Here is a 23,399-nt window from a genome sequence, read left to right as displayed (position 1 = left end):
AGACAAACATAACTTGATAAATCAGTCACAGCATGGCTTCACGAAGGGGAAGTCTTGCCTGACAAACTTGTTAATTTTTTACAATAAAGTGTACGAGGCAGTAGATGATGGTGATAGTTATGATATCTTATATATGGACTTTAGTAAAGTATTTGACAAGGTACCCCATCAAAGGTTCCTGAGAAAGGTTAGGGCACACGGGATAGATGGGAAGGTGTTAGGCTGGATAAGGTCATGACTTAGCGACAGGCGACAAAGAGTTGTACTAAACGGCTCGAAATCCGAGTGATGTTATGTAATTAGTGGGGTGCCACAAGGATCAGTATTAGGGCCATTGTTATTTCTAATATATATCAATGACTTCGATAGTGGAATTAGTGATGTTAGTAAATTTTCGGATGACACAAAGATAGGTAGATTAATTAGGTCAGAATCGGATGCCATCGCCTTGCAGGTAGATTTAGATACGATGAAGGAATCGACGGACAGATGGCAAATGCAATTTAATATCAACACATGCAAAATACTTAGCGTAGGTAGAGGAAACCCACACAGTAGCTATATATTAAACAACGAAACTCTGGTAGGTACAGGGTATGAGAAAGATTTAGGAGTTATACTTAGCTCTGAACTCCGTCTAGGAGAACAATGCATAAAAGCCAGAAACAGGGCAAATAGGGCACTAGGATTCATTTTTAGGAGTGTTAAAAGTAGAAGGGCGGAAGTAATATTAAAGTTATACTTAGCGCTGGTCAGAACTCATCTAGACCACGCTGTGCAGTTCTGGTCCCCTCATTAGGAAAGATACAGGTCTATTAGAATCAGTACAGAGGAGAATGACTAAAAGGATACAGGGGATGAGGAGTATTCCTTACGAGGCGAGATTGAAGCTATTAAATCTACATTCTTTAGAGATACGTAGGTTAAGAGGGGATCTGATAGAAGTCTTTAAGTGGTATAAGGGTTATAACAAGAGGGATTTAAGCAAAATTCTTAGGATCAGCAACCAGGATAGATCAAGAAATAACGGGTTCAAGCTTGAAAAAATTAAGGTTAGGAAGGAGATAGGAAGAAATTGGTTCTCAAATAGAGTGGTAGATGAGTGGAACGGACTCAGAAATCATGTTGTTAGTGCTAGAACATTAGAGAAGATTAGACGGGTTTATGGATGGGGATAATGGATGAAAATATGTAGGTATATTTCATACAGGGACTGCCACGTGTGAGCCTGGTCGCTTCTTGCAGCTTCCCTTATTTCTTATGTTTTTTTTTTTTTTTTATATAATTATATTCTTATGAAAATTTACGAAAGTGTACCTTGTGTCATTTGAAACACTAAATCGTCAGCATTATTAACCAAAAATTCACTTTTCAATTAAAGTAAACCTCTTATTTGCACAATGGCAGTCAAGCGGACCAAATGTGCACCAATATGCAATAAACAAGTCTGTTTGACTTGCAAAGATAAATTAAAGTACCGTGGAAGTACGGCTTACAATCTCATCAAACACCTCCGCACCAGACATTCCCTTGAATATGCCGAGCTGAAGGAAGGAAATGATGCAGGACACGTTTTACTAAAACAGCCTAAGATAATTGTACAACCAACATTGATTGACACCATTACCAAAGTAACACCATACAGAAGCGACTCGAATAAGAAGAGGGAAATAGATAATCTAGTTGTTAGAATGATTGTAGAATATTTGCAGCCACTGTCATTCGTAGAAGGCAAAGGTTTTAGACGCCTTATCCATGGCCTTAACCCTTATAATTCCTGACAGCCACGCTTGTACTAAAATATATCTCGTCCTATAGCAACATGAATAATGTGCATTCCATACTCTAAGCAAAGTATACCTAGAATATCACCAACTATAGAACTATACTATAAGAACGAACTATAAGAACTAACAAATTAATATTCATTATTCAATTTATAACAAAAATAAATCTGTGAAATATAATGATACCACATTGGAAGGTAAATACGAAGGTGAGATAACTCTGTGGAGTGAGGCAACCAGCCGCCGTGGACCCGAATACAGACAGGAGAGCTTGGACCCGAGTACAAGCAGGGATCCACGAGCGGCCTGGGACCCGATTACTTGCCGGGATTCGATTACCGCCGGGACACAAGTACCGCGCGGATCCCTCTCTCTCACTAGTCTCCCCGCGCGCTGCACGTACTCGAATCCGGACCCGAATCCCACGGATCCATCAAGCTCAAGTACTCGGATCCACTAATCCTAGAATGTCGGATCCTGCCCAGCACTAGTGCCAACCTTCTTTTTGATCTTAAGAATATGAAACAGTTGTTTAGAGAGTGGGTGCTGTCTTGCATTATTTTATCCACTTGCTTTAGTACAGCCTCTTTATACAGTATATTTGGTGTAGTCACTTCTGCACCTAATCTTTTAGCATTTCTAACTATTTTATGTAGCTTTATTTTTTTATCTGCAGAACTTAGTGTTTTATACCACGTAGTGATTGATAAATTTAGAATTTACTCTAAGGTGTATTTATAAAACAAACTAATATTTTTTTTCTTTTTTTATCTACATGAACATTATTTAAAATTCAGAGAGAGAAGCCTTTGATTGCATTTTCCCTGACTAGATCTGTGTTTGCATTACCTTTTAGTTCATCATCAGTTATAGTACCAAGATATTTATATTGTTTTACCCGCTCCACAGGTTCCCCCTCAATCCTGATAACATCTGGAACATTTATGATCTTTTCTCCTAAAATCTATAATAATTTTTTTGGTTTTCTTTACATTTAATACTAAATAATTTTCTTTACATCATTCAACGAATTTTTGGACCTGATTTATGTGATTTCTGCAGGCATCATTCAGTATCTTTCCGGTAATCACTGTATCATCGGCATATTTGATTATGGTACACTTGTCATAAACACTCTTACATTCATTTGTGTACAGGCTGAACAATAATGGGGGAGGAGTAGAGGCAGTAGACACCTGCCGAAACGATAATTACTCCCAGTGAGGTCTAAAGCACTGTTCAGGGGGTGCTGTGAACTTATCATTAAACCCAGCTGTGACCTCACTGAACGTTTCCCTTTGTGTCTCACAACACAAGGGGATAGTCACAGCCTGCCCTCTAAAGACAACTCTCTTCCTCCACACAAAACTACAAGCACCTAATAACACACACACCCTTCACTCAAAAATTTTAAAATCATGGCGACTCCTACACCAGCCACGGAGTCCCCATCTGGGGAGGGGACCATAAATGTCCCCAGGTCGGACTGCCTTTCCGTCGACGACCCTAAGTGTCTTGACACCCCCCTCAACTTTTTCTTCATTAACTTCTGCAACATTCGCGGTCTAAGATCTAATTTTCAATCTGTAGAACACCACCTCTCCTCTTCTAAACCTCATCTTTTCCTCACTGAAACTCAGGTGTCTGAGGCAACTGACAGTAGCCCCTTTTCTGTTCCCTCCTACTTTCTCTATCCTCATTTTCGATCCAAAGCTGGATGCTGCGTTTATGTGCGCAATGACTTAACCTGCTCTCGTGCCCACGCTCTTGAATCTTCCGAGTTTTCCACCATCTGGCTACGACTACAGAGTCATTCTCATACTAAATTTATCTGTGCTGTATACCTCTCTCCTAACTCCTCTAACTATAAGAAATTCTTTGACTACTTAACTTCCAAAGTGGAGCACATTCTGACCCTCTTCCCTTTTGCAGAGATCTCCATTCTTGGAGACTTCAATGTTCACCACCAGCTTTAGCTTTCCTCTCCCTTCACTGATCATCCTGGTGAACTAGCCTAAAACTTTGCTATCCTCCATGACCTAGAGCAATTGGTGCAACACCCTACTCGTATTCCTGACCGTCTTGGAGATACGCCCAACATTCTTGACCTTTTCCTGACCTCTAATCCTTCTGCTTATGCTGTCACTCTTTCTTCTCCGTTGGGCTCCTCCGATCATAATCTCATATCTTTATCTTGTCCTATCACTCCAATCCCTCCTCAGGATCCCCCTAAGCGAAGGTGCCTCTGGCGTTTTGCCGCTGGTAGTTGGGGGGACCTGAGGAGGTATTTTGCTGATTTTCCTTGGAATGACTACTGCTTCCGTGTCAGAGACCCGTCTTTGTGTGCTGAGCGCATAACAGAGGTGATAGTGTCTGGCATGGAGGCATACATTCCTCACTCTTTTTCTCGTCCTAAACCTTCTAAACCTTGGTTTAACACAGCTTGTTCTCGTGCTATACATGATAGAGAGGTGGCCCACAAAAGGTACTTAAGCCTTCCATCACCAGAATCTCATGCACTTTATATTTCTGCCCGGAACCATGCCAAGTCTGTTCTCCAACTAGCCAAAAACTCCTTCATTAACAGAAAATGTCAAAACCTTTCAATATCTAACTCCCCTTGTGATTTCTGGCATCTAGCCAAAAATATCTCCAATAACTTTGCTTCTTCTTCTTTCCCTCCTCTACTTCAACCAGATGGCACCACTGCTATCACATCTATTTCTAAAGCTGAACTCTTTGCTCAAACCTTTCCTTCTTGCTGGAAGTTTGCCTACATTCAACCTGTTCCTAAAAAAGGGTGACTGCTCTAATCCCTCAAACTACCGTCCCATTGCTTTAATTTCCTGCTTATCTAAAGTTTTTGAATCTATCCTCAACAGGAAGATTCTTAAACATCTATCACTTCACAACCTTCTATCTGATCGCCAGTATGGGTTCCATCAAGGCCGCTCTACTGGAGATCTTCTGGCTTTCCTTACTGAGTCTTGGTCGTCCTCTTTTAGAGACTTTGGTGAAACTTTTGCTGTTGCCTTGGACATATCAAAAGCCTTTGATAGAGTCTGGCACAAAGCTTTAATTTCAAAACTACCCTCCTACGGTTTCTATCCTTCTCTCTGTAACTTCATCTCAAGTTTCCTTTCTGACCGTTCTATTGCTGCTGTGGTAGACGGTCACTGTTCTTCTCCTAAATCTATTAACAGTGGTGTTCCTCAGGGTTCTGTCCTGTCACCCACTCTCTTCTTATTATTCATTAATGATCTTCTAAACCAAACTTCTTGTCCTATCCACTCCTATGCTGATGATACCACCCTGCACTTTTCCACGTCTTTTCATAGACGTCCAACCCTTCAGGAGGTAAACATATCACGCAGGGATATGTTTATGAAGCCACAGAACGCCTGACTTCTGATCTTTCTAAAATTTCTGATTGGGGCAGAGCAAACTTGGTATTGTTCAATGCCTCAAAAACTCAATTCCTCCATCTATCAACTCGACACAATCTTCCAGACAACTATCCCCTCTTCTTCAATGACACTCAACTGTCCCCCTCTTCTACACTGAACATCCTCGGTCTGTCCTTTACTTATAATCTGAACTGGAAACTTCACATCTCATCTCTAGCTAAAACAGCTTCTATGAAGTTAGGTGTTCTGAGACGTCTCCGCCAGTTTTTCTCACCCCCCCAGCTGCTAACTCTGTACAAGGGCCTTATCCGTCCATGTATGGAGTATGCTTCACATGTCTGGGGGGGTTCCACTCATACTGCTCTTCTAGACAGGGTGGAATCAAAAGCTTTTCGTCTCATCAACTCCTCTCCTCTAACTGACTGTCTTCAGCCCCTGTCTCACCGCCGCAATGTTGCATATCTAGCTGTCTTCTACCGCTATTTTCATGCCAACTGCTCTTCTGATCTTGCTAACTGCATGCCTCCCCTCCTTCCGCGGCCTCGCTGCACAAGACTTTCTTCTTTCTCTCACCCCTATTCTGTCCACCTCTCTAACGCAAGAGTTAACCAGTATTCTCAATCATTCATCCCTTTCTCTGGTAAACTCTGGAACTCCATGCCTTCTTCTGTATTTCCACCTTCCTATGACTTGAATTCCTTCAAGAGGGAGGTTTCAAGACACTTATCCACTAATTTTTGACCACTGCTTTGACCCTTTTATGGGACTGGCATTTCAGTGGGCATTTTTTTTTATTAGATTTTTGTTGCCCTTGGCCAGTATCCTTCCTACATAAAAAAAAAAAAAAAAAAAAAAAAACACAACTCTGAGGCGCACCTGTGATAATGGCTATTTTATCTGACTGTACTCTGTCGATTTTAGTATACTGAGACATGAGTAAAAAAAAAAAAATAATAAAAATAAATAAACAAATAAATAAAAATCCACTTCACTATATAACTGTTATAGCCCTTCTGCAATAATTTAAAAGAACATTGGGCTATATAGTATTAAAGGCTGGACCAAAATCTCTGAATTGAAGTCTTACTAATGAATTTCTCTTACCTAAATGCTTGCAGATATTATTTATAAAAGTCAGGTTTGCATCTTGTACACTTTTGTTTTTACAGTAAGCAAAGTGCATTTGATTCCTGAAATGCTCCATTCTATCGCATAAATGGTTCCTATTTCTAAACATTTTACGATATTTAATGTAAGAACAATAGGTCTAAAATCATTAAATTATTTTTGGGAATGAAATTTTGAGAATGGGTTTTGAGAACCAGTTCCTTCCTATCTCTTTTCTGAACCTACCAGAGCTTCGTTGTTTATTGTGCATCTACTGTGTGGGTTTCCTCTACCTACGCTAAGTACTTTGCATTTGTTGATATTAAACTGAATTTGCCATCTGTCTGTCCATTTGTTCATCCTATCCAAATCTGCCTACGATTCCATCCGATTCTTAGTTAATCTACCTATCTTCGTTTTATCCGCAAATTTACTAATATCACTAATAATTCCATTATCCAAGTCATTGATATATATTACAAACAACAATGGCCCTAATATTGATCCCCGTGGCACCCCCACTAACTACTTGGCCCCACTCGGATTTAGAGTGGTTATTACAACTCTCTGTCGTTTGTCGCTTAGCCACGACCTTATCTAGTCTAACACCTTCCCATCTATCCTGTGCGCTCTAAACTTTCTCAGTAGCCTCTGAGAACGCTTGTCAAACGCTTTACTAAAGTCCAGATAGAGGATGTTATTACTATCACCATTATCTGCCGCCTCGTAAACTTTACTGTAAAAACTTAACAAGTTCGTCAAGCAAGACTTTCCCTTCGTGAAGTCATGCTGTGATTGATTTATCAAGTTACGTTTTGTCTAAATGCTCCCTAACGTTCTTCGCTATATTGACTGCATTATTTTATTCACAACAGAAGTTAAGTTGACAGGTCTATAATCAAACGTTAAAGTTTTATCTCCTTTCTTTCGCCTGCATCTACATTACCATTACCTCATCTGGCTCAAGTGATTTCCTAAAGACAGAAACTTACGGTTCTGTAATAACTCCTTTGCATTCCTTAAGTATTCTGGGATATATTTCATCTGGTCTTGTTGACTTGAACTTTTCTGCCTATCTATCTCTTGTTCAAATATCTCCTTAGTTTTGTTAATATCTGTCAGCTTCTCATTCTCTTCTGCTATAAACATCTGCTCACTATTTGACATTTCCAGGATGTTTTCCTGGGTGAAGACATTTAAAAAATAGCCTTTCAGAATTTTACGAATCTCCTCTCCAGAACTAACCACCTGCTGCCTTTAAAGGGCCATTTGTTTCTCTGTTCTTCGTCTTATATACCTGATAAAATCCCTTGGGGTCCGTCTTCGCCTGGCTGGCTACCTTTAATTCATTTTTTTTTTTTTTAGCTTTCGCCGTTAAACTCTCGACTGTTCTAACCAATCCATTATATTGTGGCCTTAAAACCTCTTCCTCTGCCTTTAATATCTTATATATACCTCTCTTCCGCCCTATGTAGTGCTTTAACCTAACAGTCATTCATTTAGGATCATTCTTTTGTGGTCTTATTGTTCTATAAGGGATGCTTGCTATCTGTCTTGTATGTAATTTATCAACGTAATGTTTATACAACTTATCTACATTTACTTCCCCTAATCTTCTCATCTCGGTCCTCTCCATCCTCTCCGCTCTATCTTCTAATCACCTCGACCTCACATTCCCCATCTTAGCATGACGTGACCCTCCAATATACTCACACATATCCCCCCCTCACCCCTCTGACCCTTTCGGACCCTTCTCCCCTCATCCTACCCTTCACCCTCACACCTCACCTCACCTCTCTCATCCTGCCTAATTTCTCTCAACTTCGTCCTGGACTTTTTCTCCCCTTGCGTCCGTTGCCAGTCAACTCGTTTTTAATCCCTGAAAATCTGTATCCTGAAGTCAGGTATTTTACTAGTGTTTTTACTTCTTTTTCCTCCCATTCTAATTTGTACCTAATTTCATAATGGTCAGTTACCTAGCAATCCTCCAACCTCTACCTGCGTGACTGCTTCCTCCCTTTTGGTTAGAATTAAATCTAGAATATTATTCCCCTTTGTGGGTTCTAAGATTACCTTTTTTTTTTTTTAAATATCCTGAATTAACTTAAGTAATTCTTTTGTTTCACTATTAACCACAATCAGGCTCCAGTCGATATTCCTAAAATTAAAATCTCCTGCCACACATACCTGATGATACCTGCCTGCTTTATTTAATTCCTGCCATAGTGAGGTGTTAATTTTCTTTGTACTGTTAGGTGGCCTGTACATTAATCCCAGTACTACTGACTGTGATCCATCTTTAATATCTACATATCGACTCTGTTTTGCTATCTTTTTAATTCTACTATTAATACAACATTGTAATAAGTCCCTAACGAACAGCGAGACGCCTCCTCCAATCCTGTTTTCCCTGTCTATATAAAATTCTGTATAACTTAGCCTCTTGATTAAATACTTTTCCTGACATATCTAACCACGTTTCTGTTAAAACAATGATATCAAGGTTCTCTACACACGCAATTCCTCTAATCAAGTCTATTTTATTCAAAATACTTCTACAATTTGTGTAGTAAATACTCAAGCTATTCCTCGCCTTCTCTGAGCTAGTTACCTTTATAGATTTAATTGATTAGTCCTTCATTTCGTCTTCGCAACCCCTTCCTCCCTTCTAACTAACGAAAAAAAGTCTGGAGTACAGTTACCTCCTGTTCGGGTACTCTGGCCAAAACCTGAACACCCTGGCGTGATAAATCCACTCCATCCCTAGCATACAAAGTGTCCTTACCATAGAAGGGGTCCCATTTGTAGATGAACGTCCATCCATTATTCTTACAATGATTTGCGAGCCTGCGATTACTGTAATAGCCCTGGACAGCCACTCAGCACCAACTCCCCTCTTCGGCAAGACACCACATACCACAAGGATCCCTCCCTTGTCCCTAATCTTATATAAAGCCTGCCTAAACTTCTTGAACAAATCCTCACTCCTGACCTTACCAAAGTCATTCCCTCCCGCGCTGAGAAAAACAATGGGCTTTGTCCCATCATTTTCCAAGCATGTGCCTTCCCTATTCCAGCCCCTGGCAAACACAACGTCGACCTACGCTTCATGTCTCTGACACAAAACGTTTGCCCCCTCCTTCTCCTTGTCTCCTCCCGCCACGTCCACCTCCTCCGTCGCTCCCTCCAGCACAGTGAAGGAATTTCTCCAGGCAAGGTACCTTGAGGATATTCAGCCTCTTGGCGCCCCTGCCCCTTACCACTGCTCCTCCGTCGCCTGACTAGGTAAGGTGTCGGCGGGACATGACCCTCCCTCAGGTGCTGACATCTCTGAATTCAGCATGCAGGTCTGAGATCCTCTCACGAAATGCAGCCTGCAACTCCGAGATCCTTCGATGGAACTCAGCCTCCACCTCTGAGACCTTCGCAATGAATGTCTCGAGAACAGGAGAAGTAACACAACCAGACGACTCAGCAACACATGGCACCATGTCTACATTAGCGAGCTATATCGTCAGGTCACTGCTCACTAAACACGTCCGTTCGCTAGGAACTCTGACCTGAGACTTTTATATTTTACATTTTTAATTTATTATTTATTTTTTTTTGTAGGCTCTGGCCAATATTTCTCTTAAAAGAAATATAAATAATCATCCCTGATCTTACTAAACATGTCTCAAAACTTTAAAATAACTCACTTCTCACCATATTAAGGTCATTTTCACTTGCACCTCAAAGAAAGATAGAAAGTACGCATACAGCATATCTGAGAACCTATACTATATTTGCCCCAGACAAACACATTCTCAATCTATCAACACACACACACACACACACACACACACACACACACACACACACACACACACACACACACACACACTTTTGGAAAGCTTCCTAAAACATATCAGAAACATACAAACCTTTTTGTAGGGGAAAGAAGGTATACGAGTATTCGTATTCGGGACAATAAGGATTTTTCTCGGGTAGCAGAACGGTACAGTTTACAGGTTAATTATACCAGATATGGTCATCTACATTCATGGATTTATTTTATTTTTTTCTGTGTGTGTGTGTGTGTGTGTGTGTGTGTGTGTGTGTGTGTGTGTGTGTGTGTGTGTGTGTGTGTGTGTGTGTGTGTTTGGTTCTGTTGTCTTACTCTTTTGTATTTAAAAGAGAGAAAAAAAGTTTTTTTTTCAAAAGTTTACAATGTGTTACAAAAAATAAATCGGGCATTCTAAGAACTAAATAAACATAAATAAATAAATAAATAAACTAAAAAAAAAATAATGGGATTTCCTATGAAGCCCACTATTTCATTTATATTTAAGAGCCTATGAAACATGTAGTGGACAGTCAGGTTGTTTTCGAAAAGTTTTGTTACTCCTTTCATACATGAATTCAGTCACAAACAGAAAGAATAATATGGCAGAATGTTTTATATTTTACTAGTAAAAATAAATGCTATTTATAGATTATTTTATCCTCATTGGTATGGCGAACATAACAAGACTGATAATCATTGTGTAAGCAGCATGGAGGAGGATAACTGTATACAGCTCGCAAGTTTAGAAGACCAGCTACAATGAAAATGAAAGTAAAAATAGGAACACTGGGACAGGGACTGAGAAAAAAAAACAAAATAAATAAAGAGACGAAAAATCTATGAGATTACTTGCTGAGAGAAACTGTCATATACACTACTTGTAAGAAATTAATACACTGGAAAGATAAAAATGATTATGGGGATACGACATATATCAACTTAATGCAAACCGATTTAACGAGTCACTGTAGTACTATTTTGTCTGTTAGTGAAGTGCATCACAAGAATATTAATTGTGGAAGAGGTGAACAGTATAATTATTGAAGGTAACAATAATTTTGGTTGATTATTTTTATTTAACGGGTGGAGGAGGTTGATGTTAGGTATGTAGTTTGGTGGGTTGTCAGTCTAGGTTTGTAGTCTGTTGTGTAATCAGTCTTCATTATGCTGAAAACATCGTGTCTTGGAGTGACTGGCGTATAAGACAAGAGGAAAAAGGTGGGGGGGCACGGTTGATACCCCACATGCAGCCCTAGTAGTAAATGGGCAGCTCGGAAACGAACACAATCAGCGACAGGCCACACCCGACGCCATACATGATGAACACGCCTTGCAAGTGTTCCAGACTGAATGACACACGATTTTCGCCCTCAGATTCAGGTTCAGGTTCAGGTTCAGGGGCGTCCATAGCATCGTTGGAAGCGTTAGCCCTCCTCTCCTGTATCGATACTTAATGGTAAAGTCAGCACGCATTGGTTAGCTTCATGTAGAGACTGCCAGATGTCAGCCTGACGGCTTCCCGCAGCTTCCCTTATTTTATTATGTTATTATGTACACATTTAATGTCATCCTTCTACCATCTTATTTATTTATTTATTTATTTTATTTATTTATTTATTTTTTGGCAGTTGGTAAAAGAAAATGAACATATCTTTGCCTCATTCTTACTTTAACAATTACCAGTTTATGTTTACCTGTCTAAGAATCATGAGCGTTTCACGCCTCCACTGGTAGGGCAGCCCGGCCTCTCGCACCCAGTTCACTGCTTGATCAAGGTTTCTCTTGAGTGGTGAGTGACTCTGCACACCCACTGCCGTGTTATCTGCCTGGAAGCACTCCTGTGTGGGGAAACTGACTTGATTGAATTTAAATAAAGGCGCCGCAACAAGTATTATCCTTCGTATTTTTCACTAATAATCAACCTGTAATAGCTTCATTATTTCTATGAAATTTCATAGAAATAATGATGATAATAATAATAATAATAATAATAATAATGATAAAATAATAATAATAATAATAATAATAATAACAATAATACTACTAATAATAACAGTAATAATAATAATGATAATAATAATAATAATAATAATAATAATAATAATAATAATAATAATAATAATAACGGTATTGATTCAGGAGGGGAACAGTTTATCTTAGTTTATTTTAGCCTAGGTCAGTCTCCCTGATACATACACAAAAAGCAGTTTGGAATCGTGAAAAAAAAAAAAAAAAAATATATATATATATATATATATATATATATATATATATATATATATATATATATATATATATATATATATATATATATATATATATATATATATATATATATATATATATACAAAATATAACAAAAGAGACACGAATGAAGTTATGTTTTAGTCAGAAAGCAGATCAGAACTTCTATGGATTATGATAAAATAAAAAAAAAAAAGTGATAAGTGCGCATACAATAGATATAGTTCAAGGGAAGGTTGCATATATGTACATATGTATGGCGATGGCAGATGGTAAGTTTCAAGTGGCAAGGAACTGCCTAGCGTAGGACAAGTGAGATATTCCAATGTTATATTTTTAGTGTAATCAACATAAAGGTCGTCATGAAGGTTTTTGAAGGACGTCATTGAAAATTGTAACGATGGTAGCGTTACCAACCTTCAGCAGTCTCATGGTGGGAATACCATTCTTGGAATACAGAGACATCATGTAGATGAGATTGTTAGACGAGGCCATGTATGCGCCCTGGCCATTCATGATATTCTTATAAGCCACATCAAAGTCCTTTATTGTATAGTAATGGTCAGCCAATTTCTGTCAGATTAGAAATTAACGATGACGTTATAGGCAAACAACACAGTGAGTAATGTACCAAATAAAACACACATTTCACTTATAAATAGTAACGTTAATATTGAACATGCAATGCTTTTAAGAGTACTGTTCTTCATCATCATCATCGTTAAGAGGCAAAAGGAAGAAGAGGAAGGAAGGAGAGAAAAGTAGTTAAATTTCGAAAGAAAAAAAAAACAAAGGCAAAATATAGTGCATTTACTGCACAAACTGCAGTAGCGTTTTAAATGAAATATTTATTGCATTAAAAGGAACATGGTTAGGTGTGTCTGGTAAAATACTTCATCCATGCACAGGGTTGCGCATTATTTATCAAAGTTAGGGTAGACCAAATTTTGGCGGTTACGGATGCTGCAGAATCTGTGTTCACATTAGTTCAAGGTACTGAATTTATCCTGTGTTCAAAGATGAACTGATTATTTTAACGATATTGGAGATGATTCTGATGGGCCAATTCTTTGTATTATTTTAAGATTTATTTTACTTCTCTGTTCTGCAACATCCCTATTATTTGGCCATTTACATGATTAAAGTTATTGTTCCTACATCGACTCACAGATGAACACGTTAGCACATAATGCTCTAATCTTCATCCACACAAAGCCTTATAGTGTAAGTCAATCTTTATATACAGTTAATGTTTATAATCTTACCTTAGCCTCATGATATCAACATCCCTTTGCATACCATTTGTAACATCAACGTAACTACTAATCTGATGTAATAAGAAATGTACAGTGTACAGTGGCATGTTTCTGTAATATCCTTTACTCCTGTCCATATTAATAGCATGTCGAATTAGATTTACATAGTATATCAACATCTTTTCACTTCCAGATTTTGTCAACACTTCTTTTCACTCAGGAGGATAGAAATAAGAGGGGTTATATATCTCCAGTAGTACTTGGCCTCGAGTTTCCTAAAAAAAAAAAGAAAAGAAAAGAAGGAAAAGAAAAACAAACTAAACAGAAGCACCGACCGTCTAAAAAATCTACTGCCGCTATATTATCAACAAGTATAAATACATCCTTAGCTTTATCTTACACTTGACAAAGAGTAACCTTAAAAATGATTCAGATATGGTGAAAATATACTATCAGACAATCTAAAAGTGAATGCGCTCATATTTTTTTTTCATATTTGTTACATTCCCAAAATCAATACACCAGAACTAACTCTCCCAACCTCACACAGAAAAAAAAAAAAAAAATCTTCGGAAAGCAATCACTCATACGGTACAACTATGCGTTCTGATAGCACGGGATTATCAAATAACGTCTTTCCCCTCTTATGACATTTTATGTTTACGAAATGTTTATGAAATGGTCACAAAGAGGCTCTTCCCACAGCGCACGAAGAGATCGAGGAGAAAAAAAAAAAAAAAACTAATCTCACTCCTTCAAGAAGAGCAGCATAGGGCCAGCGTCACGAAGGTGACCGGATTATCGATTTACCACAAAAAAAAAAAAAAAAAATACACATACTGAGTTGAATTCCTGTTAGCGAGAAAGGAAAGGTAATCTGACTGGCAAATTGGCACTTACTGTTGTCATTAATATGAGGACAACGAATAACGGCAAAGCTAATATCACGTGGCAGAGGGACTCCTAACTTTACTTGGATAAGTCGTAGACCTGAAAGGGGTCACATATTAATGTGCCCCACAAAGTTGGAGTGAAGGTAACATGAGCGTCTAAGCAAGTGTACGCATGGCACGGTGTCTGGACTCGGTGGATCGGAGCTTTTTAATTAAAGGTTTAGGCTCCTTGATACTCTACCTTATTTGGTTCTACGATGACCCAGGAGAGATCAATCAGGTAAAGTAAGAGCAGAATTCTAGGTTGTTACTGGAGTAAGCACAGGAGCGTCTAGCTCCTGAACTGCTAATTGTTCATCGTTTCCTTGCCGATTCGATGCTGGCAGATGAAATAAGTCGGGTAAGCTCGAATATCTGGCGAGCTTGTGAAAAAAAAGTAAAACAGCTCAGCTGTAACGAGGTAGGCGTGAGGTATGGTAAACTAGTGGATCTCTTACAAGCTTGTTTAAATAATAGTTACTCTTTTATTTTTTATTTTATTTTTTTTAATAAGTTATGACTCCTTGTGTCAAGCAGGACATGCAAGAGAACTCTCAGGTTAGTTCCAGTCATACCGCTCTTCTAGACAGGGTGGAATCAAAAGCTTCTCGTCTCATCACCTCCTCTTCTCTAACTGACTGTCTTCAGCGTCTTTCTCATTGCCACAATGTTGCATCTCTTGTTATCTTCTATCTCTATATTCATGCTAACTGTTCTTCTCATCTTGTTAACTCCATGCATCCTCTTTTCCCGCGGCCTCGCTGCACAAGCCTTTCTTCTTTTTCTCACACCTATTCTGTCTACCTCTATAATGCAAGAGTTAACCAGTATTCTCAGTCATTCATCCTTTTCTCTGGTAAACTCTGGAACGCCCTGCATGCTTCTGTATTTCCACCTTCCTATAACTTGAATTTCTTCAGGAAGGGGGTTTCAAGACGCTTATCCTTTAATTTTTCACTACCGCTTTGAACCTAGTAGGGTGCCGGCATCTCAGTGGGCCTTATTTGTAATGGATTTTTGTTGCCCTTGGCCAATGTCCCTCCTACATAAAAAAAAAAAAAAAAAATGAAGGAAAGGTAGATGTTGACAGAGTTGAAAGAGTTTGACTAAGGAAGGTGTAAGCACGAAAGCGCTTGGAGAACAATAGGAAAGACCAAATCAGGTCCATGAACATTCCGAGGGTTTAAGTCAGTCAGGGCATGGAAAACATCATTGCGAAGAATTTTAATAGATAGCATGAAGTGCATGAGAGGGAGGAACAAGCCCTGAATCATCCAAGGTAGAGATTTTTAGGAAAATTTTGAGCATAGAGTTCAGCTTTAGCAGTTGTGCCATCTGGCAGAAATAAAGGAGGGAAAGAATGAGAAGCAAAGTTATTAGAATTGTTTTTGTCTAGGTGCCAGAAGTCACGAGAGGAGTCAGATCTTGAAAGATTTTGACACTTTCTATTTATGAAAGAGTTTTCAGGTAGTTGGAGAATAGATTTGACATGGTTCCGGGCAAAAATATAAAGCGCATGAGATTCTGGTGATGAAGGGGTCAAGTACCTTTCGTGGGCCACCTCTTTGTCATGTATAGCACGAGAACAGGCTGTGTTAAACCAAGGTTGTAAGGTTTAGATCGAGAAAAAGAGTGAGGAATGTACGCCTCCATGCCAGACACTATCACTTCTGTTATGTGCTCGGCACACTAAGACTCCTCCTCTGACACGGAAACAGTAGTCATTCCAAGGAAAACCAACAAATTCCCTCCTTAGGTCTCTCCAAACTGACAGAGACAAAACGCCAGAGGCACCTCCGCTTAAGGGGATCCTGAGGAGAGATTGGAGCTATAGAACAAGATACCGATATGAGATTGTGATCGTAGGAGCCCAACAGAAAAGACAGGTTAACATCATAAGCAGAAGGATTAGAGATTAGGAAAAGGTCAAGAATATGAGTAGGGTGTTGCACCAATTGCTGTAGGTCGTGGAGGATAGCAAAATTGAAGACTAGTTCACCAGGATGGTCAGTGAAGGGAAAGGAAAGCCAAAGCTGGTGGTGAACATTGAAGTCTCCAAGAATGGAGATCTCCACAAAAGGGAAGAGAGTCAAAATGTGCTCCATTCTGGAAGATAAGTAGTCAAAGAATTTCATATAGTCAGAGGAGTTAGGTGAGAGGTAAACAAAACAGATAAATTTAGTTTGAGAGTGACTCTGTAGTCATAGCCGGATGGTGGAAAATTTGGAAGATTCAAAAGCGTGGCCACGAGAGCAGGTCAAGTCGTTGCGCACATAGACGCAACATCCAGCTTTGGATTTAAAATGAGGATAGAGGAAGTGGGAGAGAACAGAAAAGGGTTACTGTCAGTTGCAGAAGTTAATGAAGAAAAAGTTGACTGGGGTGTCAAGACACTTGGAGGTTGATATCAGAAGAGCATTCTGAATTGGGAACATCTGTGGTACCCTCCCCAGATGGGGACTCCGAGGCTGGTGTAGGAGCCGCCATGGCAATTTGGAATTTTTGAGTGACAGGTGTGTGTGTAATTAGATGTGTGTAGTTTTGTGTGGAGGAAGTGCGTTGTTATAAGAGGGCAGGCTGTGAATGCCCCTTGTGTTGTGAGGTACAAAGGGAAACTTTCAGCGAGATCACAGCTGAGTTTAATGATAAGTTCACAGTACCTCCTGATCTAGTCTTTTAGACCTAATTGGGAGTAATTATCGTTTCGGCAGGTGCCTACTGCCTGCCTGTCTGTTCTCTCCCTCATTCTGCCTAAGTGTAGTGTACTGGTGTGTGTGTGTGTGTGTGTGTGTGTGTGTGTGTGTGTGTGTGTGTGTGTGTGTGTGTGTGTGTGTGTGTGTGTGTGTGTGTGTGTGTGTTTGGGCGTTATGTGCGTTGTGTCCTTGTTTAATGGTATTGGTCTTGAGAGACAACAACCGTGAGTGGGACAGACCAGAAGATAGTGTAATATTCTGCTAGATTACAGCCGTCTATCTTATTCCCAGGCTCCTCCAGCTATATCTGAGGTGTGAGCCTGTCTTTTAGAAGACTGTAAGTAGGCTGTTCTCTGGCCAAAGTGTATATCTTTACTGAATGTAGGTTGATTTTGTTACTGTGGGCGGTTATCCAAAGGGATTTTGTGCCCTAACATATATGTTGTCTATAATGTCTGTGTTCCCTAGCACGTGGCCAATTAGTTCTTTCTCATCTTAGTGTGTAGTTTGGCATTCAGTATATTCAGTTGGTGGGTTAAATAGAGTGACGACCTACAAATGCTGGAGAGAGAGAGAGAGAGAGAGAGAGAGAGAGAGAGAGAGAGAGAGAGAGAGAGAGAGAGAGAGAGAGAGAGAGAGAGAGAGAGAGAGAGAGAGATTCTCGCCTCAGTAGGTCGCCACCCTATTCAAGAAAGGAGCGATTTCCCTTCAAGAACTGTTATGAATGACATTCCCCACATAGAAATGCTAAGAAAAAATCAGAAAAAGAAGAATCATTTAATTATGCTAATGCTGTTCCAAAAGAAACAGAAGCCAGCAGAAGCAGAACTGGAAAGTAGGTAGGAAGTGGAAGAATTGACGGTAGTGGATGACTGGGAACGTGAGAGATCTTAAGTGGGATCACCGGAGTTGGAGGAAGAATGATTGTGGGTAACAGTGTAAAGTGTCTTGGAAAAAAAAAAAAAAAAAAACCCGAATGCCAGTGAATACTAAGTGTTTTCCCTTTTTTTCAGTACTTTTTTTTAAACTTAAGTGTTACTATTACTAAACAAAGATAAGGTATAGGAATTAATATTATTTGCTTACCATTTATATAGAATCAAGGCAAAAATAGTGAAATTTAACAAATTAAATACTCTAAATCAAATTTCCTATTATTTACTCATTTAATTTCTTTATACGATTTCTGTTTACACGATTCAAGTCTCTGTATATCGTATACAAACACACACACACACACACACACACACACACACACACACACACACACACACATATATATATATATATATATATATATATATATATATATATATATATATATATATATATATATATATATATATATATATATATATATATATATATATATATATATATATATATATATATATATATATATATATATCCTGTTATATGACTTACTCTTGCATGCACATTTTGAGCAAGCTCGAGACTTTCTTGATAGTATATTGTGTTGCCATAAACAGAAAGAGAAGACTGGTAGAGTTCCTCAATCGTGTTTATGCCCTCGGGTATTCTTTCCACAGTGAGAAAGGACACTAGTTTTGCACTGTATGCTTCCAAGACGATTATCACATACACCCAAAGAAAAGCCACAAATATCTGGAGAGAGAAAGACAGAGAAATATATATATATATATATATATATATATATATATATATATATATATATATATATATATATATATATATATATATATATATATATATATATATATATATATATATATATATATATATATATATATATATATATATATATATATATATATATATATATATATATATATATATATATACTTATACCGCAAAAAAAGTTAAATATTCTCCATTTGGTTTTCATTACAATGGTAACTGTATATGTGAAAGTTTGCTTCAAATATGTGGTGTTGAGTTTATGAAATAATTAGTTCGTACATCTTAAATTCTCCTTTAATGTATGAAAAAAAAAAAAAATATTCAAAACATTGAGTTCAGCATGGGAACATCATGCATACCTGGAGACTGAGGGAAACAGGAATCTGCGTTTGGGCGACTTTGAGATGAACTCCAAAGGTGTAAAGGCTGACGAAAGCCATAGACTGATAGTTTAGTTTCTCGTATCTGTGCATAGAAAGTGTAAATGTGTGTGTGCGTGTGCCTGTATGTGTGTGTGTGTGTGAATATATATATATATATATATATATATATATATATATATATATATATATATATATATATATATATATATATATATATATATATATATATATATATATATATATATATATATATATATATATATATATATATATATATATATATATATATATATATATATATATATATATATATATATATATATATATATATATATATATATATATATATATATATATATATATATATATATATATATATATATATATATATATTCAATTACATCCATTAATCCCCTTTTAATTTTTATTAACGCTAAAGCCCCGGAAATAAATGAACCCGAAAATAAACTTAATATCCTAATTTCATGTATAGAAATTTTCAAAATCATTCTTTTATAAACTTAAAAGATTACCAAATTATCAATATAAGTTCTATTGATATTCATTACATTTGAAGGAAACCAATGTAAAAACAACCTCAAATATTCATTAACTTTCCTGAACAACATGAATATAAGGAATTATAAAAAAACCCGTGGTGTCTCAACCTCTATATATATAAAGTATAACTCGCACTAAAAAAAGATAACAATCTAATACCCAAAATAGAGACCTTTCTTCAACTTAAAATCGTCAAAATTAATATAATTTCTCCAGCCAAATTTAAAGAATGAGGTCTTGCTATATTCCTTACTCTTAATAAAAATCATCATAAACCTATTCTTGGTATGAATGACAATAACCCCTTGTTTACATAATATATATATATATATATATATATATATATATATATATATATATATATATATATATATATATATATATATATATATATATATACACACACACACACACACACACACACAGACACATACATTCACGCTTTTTCAGCATAGATACGAGAAACTAAAGCATATACAGTAAAATCCCTCTTATCCAGCATCAACGGGACCGCCGACATGCCGGATACCAGAAGTTGCCGGATACTTGAATATAAGTGAAATTATGTCCACAATCACCACCCTACACTCATGCATCTTACCATAACAAAGATCAGCTAGTCGCCGTGCCGCGTGTCGCCACCCGCGCTACCACCTCACACTCACCAACACACAATACTACTGTACTAACACTGTACAACTTTAGGCATGATGAAGGCGTCAGGCGATAAACAGTGCACACGCGGGACTGAGTCACTGAGTAAACACAGTACAGTGGGCCGCGGGTTGCGCGAAGCAGTGCGCTCTGGTGGCGAGGGGACAAAGTATGCCTAGCACGGGAATTTTAATCTATTTTATGAGTACACATTGATTTTTTATTGATTTTAAGGCTCGGGGAAAATGTGCCGGATACTTGAAGTTGCCGGATAATCGAATGCCGCATGAGAGGGATTTTACTGTATATATATATATATATATATATATATATATATATATATATATATATATATATATATATATATATATATATATATATATATATATATATATATAGATAGATAGATAGATAGATAGATAGATAGATAGATAAATATCCTTAAATATGCTAATATGCTGCCTAATTCAGCATTTCTTAACTTCTTCAAGATAAAAAGTATACACCAAGCCCAGTAATGCCGGATACTGCCTTAACAGAAGAAGAGAATGTCGTGGCAGATACAAGGACTCTCCCATATGTGTGTACATCCGCAAACACTAACATACTGCAATACTTGTCAGCAAGTACATAAAGAAAAAGAAAGGGGATCTCAAGTATTGATTAACAGCGGCTTCATTGAAAAGAACATCGTTCTCTGCACTAAGATCATTGATAATTGGCATATCTCCAGCTCCTCCGAAGATACAAGAAAACCCGTGCCTTCTTCTCTACTGCATACAAAGATCATCATCTCATGCTGAGAAATGTTTCCCACATGGAAAGAGAGACAATCCAGAAGTCACATGTTGTACATAAGTTCATCTACAACCGAGGAAACTGTGAAGCCCAAATCGCCATGATGACAACGAGACCTTATCTGCCAGCTAATATTTGGAGGCACAAAGAAACACAGCATCAACATGGCATCATGTTCTGTAGAGGAGAACACCGAAATTGTGGACGTGTACTGATGCCAAGCGCCTTACAATACTAGAAGGATTGTACATCAAAGAATACAGTCCTGAACTCAACGTACAAGCCGACCAACTTCAGTGCCTGCCAAGCATGAAAAGAATCCAATTACAGCCACCAATTATCCAATTAAAGAACCCAATTACAGCCACTGCGTGACGTATCCAGCAGGAGCGCGCCGTGGCCGGACATTTGGCCGCCGGACATTTGGCCAAACGGACATTTGGCCGACGGACATTTGGCCGAGCGGACATTTGGCCGACGGACATTTGGCCGGCAGACATTTGGCCGAAAATGTATTTAATGTATCTACATGTATGCCATACTCGTTATCGTGCTGTTAATTATAACAAGCTATCTTAACTGTTTGAAAACAATCGGCATTGACTTTGAGTTTCCCATCTCAATTGTTGAACTGAGTAACTGCCATTCTCAGCTCAAACACTTTGAGCGTGAGCCATGAAACCAACGTTGTAAGTTACTTGCCTCGACACTGATACAGTTGCTGGTCAGAAGTTGTAAAGGTTGTAACGTTTCCCCGGTTTTTATTTTCAGTTTGTGCTACATATATTTACATTTATGATTATGTTAAAAAAAAAAAAAAAAAAAATTTTGGTGCATTTTTTCACGCAATATATATATATATATATATATATATATATATATATATATATATATATATATATATATATATATATATATATATATATATATATATATATATATATATATATATATATGTACTATTTACAGATCATGGAAGTCATACTGACGACTCGAGGAGGAAGAAAGCTTTTGCTTGATAGAAGAAAAGTCAGTGTAACATACTGGCGATGTGAACGCAAAGGAAGATGTGGTGGGCGATTAAAGACAAAAGATGACGTTGTTCAAGGAGAAGCTAGTAATCACTCACATCCGCCTGATACCGCACGCAATCTGTCATTGAAAACTGTGAATAAAATTTAGGAAAATGCCAAAGATTCGGAGGAAGGGACATCGACTATTATACAAAACTGCACAAGTGATTACCCACTTAATGCTGCAGGTGCTCTTTCTAAAAAGGAAACTTTGGCAAAAATGGTGCGTAGACAACGCACTGTACCAGACGGAGACATTTTAACTGACGAGCTACGGAAATCAATAAGAGGGGAAGACTTGGTCATCCATGTGACAATCTGCTAACTCTATCAATGCCCCGAAACTTAGAACTTCTTGCTCTGAAAGACCACTGGTTGTGTGATGGTACTTTTGATTTTGTCCCATTAGGATTTCAGTTATATACTGTGCATGTTTTGCTGGATGAGGGTCATACAGTTCCTTTAGTATACTTTGTAGGAAGGAACAAAAACCAAGCTACTTATGGAATGATTTTCAGCACCCTCAAACAGGTGAGACCAGATCTTAATCCTGTTCCAGTCACTATTGGCTATGAAAGGGCAGCTCTCAATAGCGTCACTGCATGTTTTCCAAACACAAACATTTATGGATGTTTTTTTTTTTTTTCATTTCGGACGGTGCTTATGGAGATAAATACAACGCTCAGGACTACATACCTGGTACAGTGATCCAAGAAGTGTAATCACCGTCAAGTCTTTTCAAGCTTTGGCACTTGTGCCAGTTAATGATGTTGCTGACACTTTCACTGAATTAGTTTCATCATTAGATGATGAAACTGATGAAATTCTGTCAGGGTTTCTTGGCTACTTTGAAGCAACTTGGATTGGTGTAATTCAACGAGGAAGACGACGAAGGCCATCATTTGATTTAAGAATGTGGAACACTTTCGAAAGAACCGCAAATGGTCTTCCACGGACTACAAACTCTCTAGAGGGATGGCACAGAGCATTTGAACAAAGAATGGCTGTCACTTTAG

General features: G+C 37.9%; 1 protein-coding gene across 1 annotated transcript in view; it reads right to left on the bottom strand.

The window, feature by feature from the left end:
• Positions 1 to 10,535: 10,535 nt before the first annotated feature.
• Positions 10,536 to 23,399, bottom strand: part of LOC135092938 (glutamate receptor 1-like) — a 38,980-nt gene continuing 26,116 nt past the window's right edge. Inside the window, exons 3-7 of the mRNA XM_063991741.1 lie at positions 19,274 to 19,379; positions 18,678 to 18,878; positions 12,789 to 12,944; positions 11,822 to 11,965; positions 10,536 to 11,565 (exon numbers count right to left, since the gene is read on the bottom strand). Coding sequence (XP_063847811.1) covers positions 11,380 to 11,565; positions 11,822 to 11,965; positions 12,789 to 12,944; positions 18,678 to 18,878; positions 19,274 to 19,379 — 793 coding nt within the window. The 3' untranslated portion in view covers positions 10,536 to 11,379. The remainder of the gene's footprint in view (positions 11,566 to 11,821; positions 11,966 to 12,788; positions 12,945 to 18,677; positions 18,879 to 19,273; positions 19,380 to 23,399) is intronic.

The sequence above is a fragment of the Scylla paramamosain genome, chromosome 41 (genome assembly GCF_035594125.1).
Source record: "Scylla paramamosain isolate STU-SP2022 chromosome 41, ASM3559412v1, whole genome shotgun sequence".
Classification (NCBI taxonomy): Eukaryota; Metazoa; Arthropoda; class Malacostraca; order Decapoda; family Portunidae; genus Scylla; species Scylla paramamosain.
Note: the sequence above shows the minus strand (reverse complement) of the source record. Positions and strands in the feature narration are given on the sequence as shown.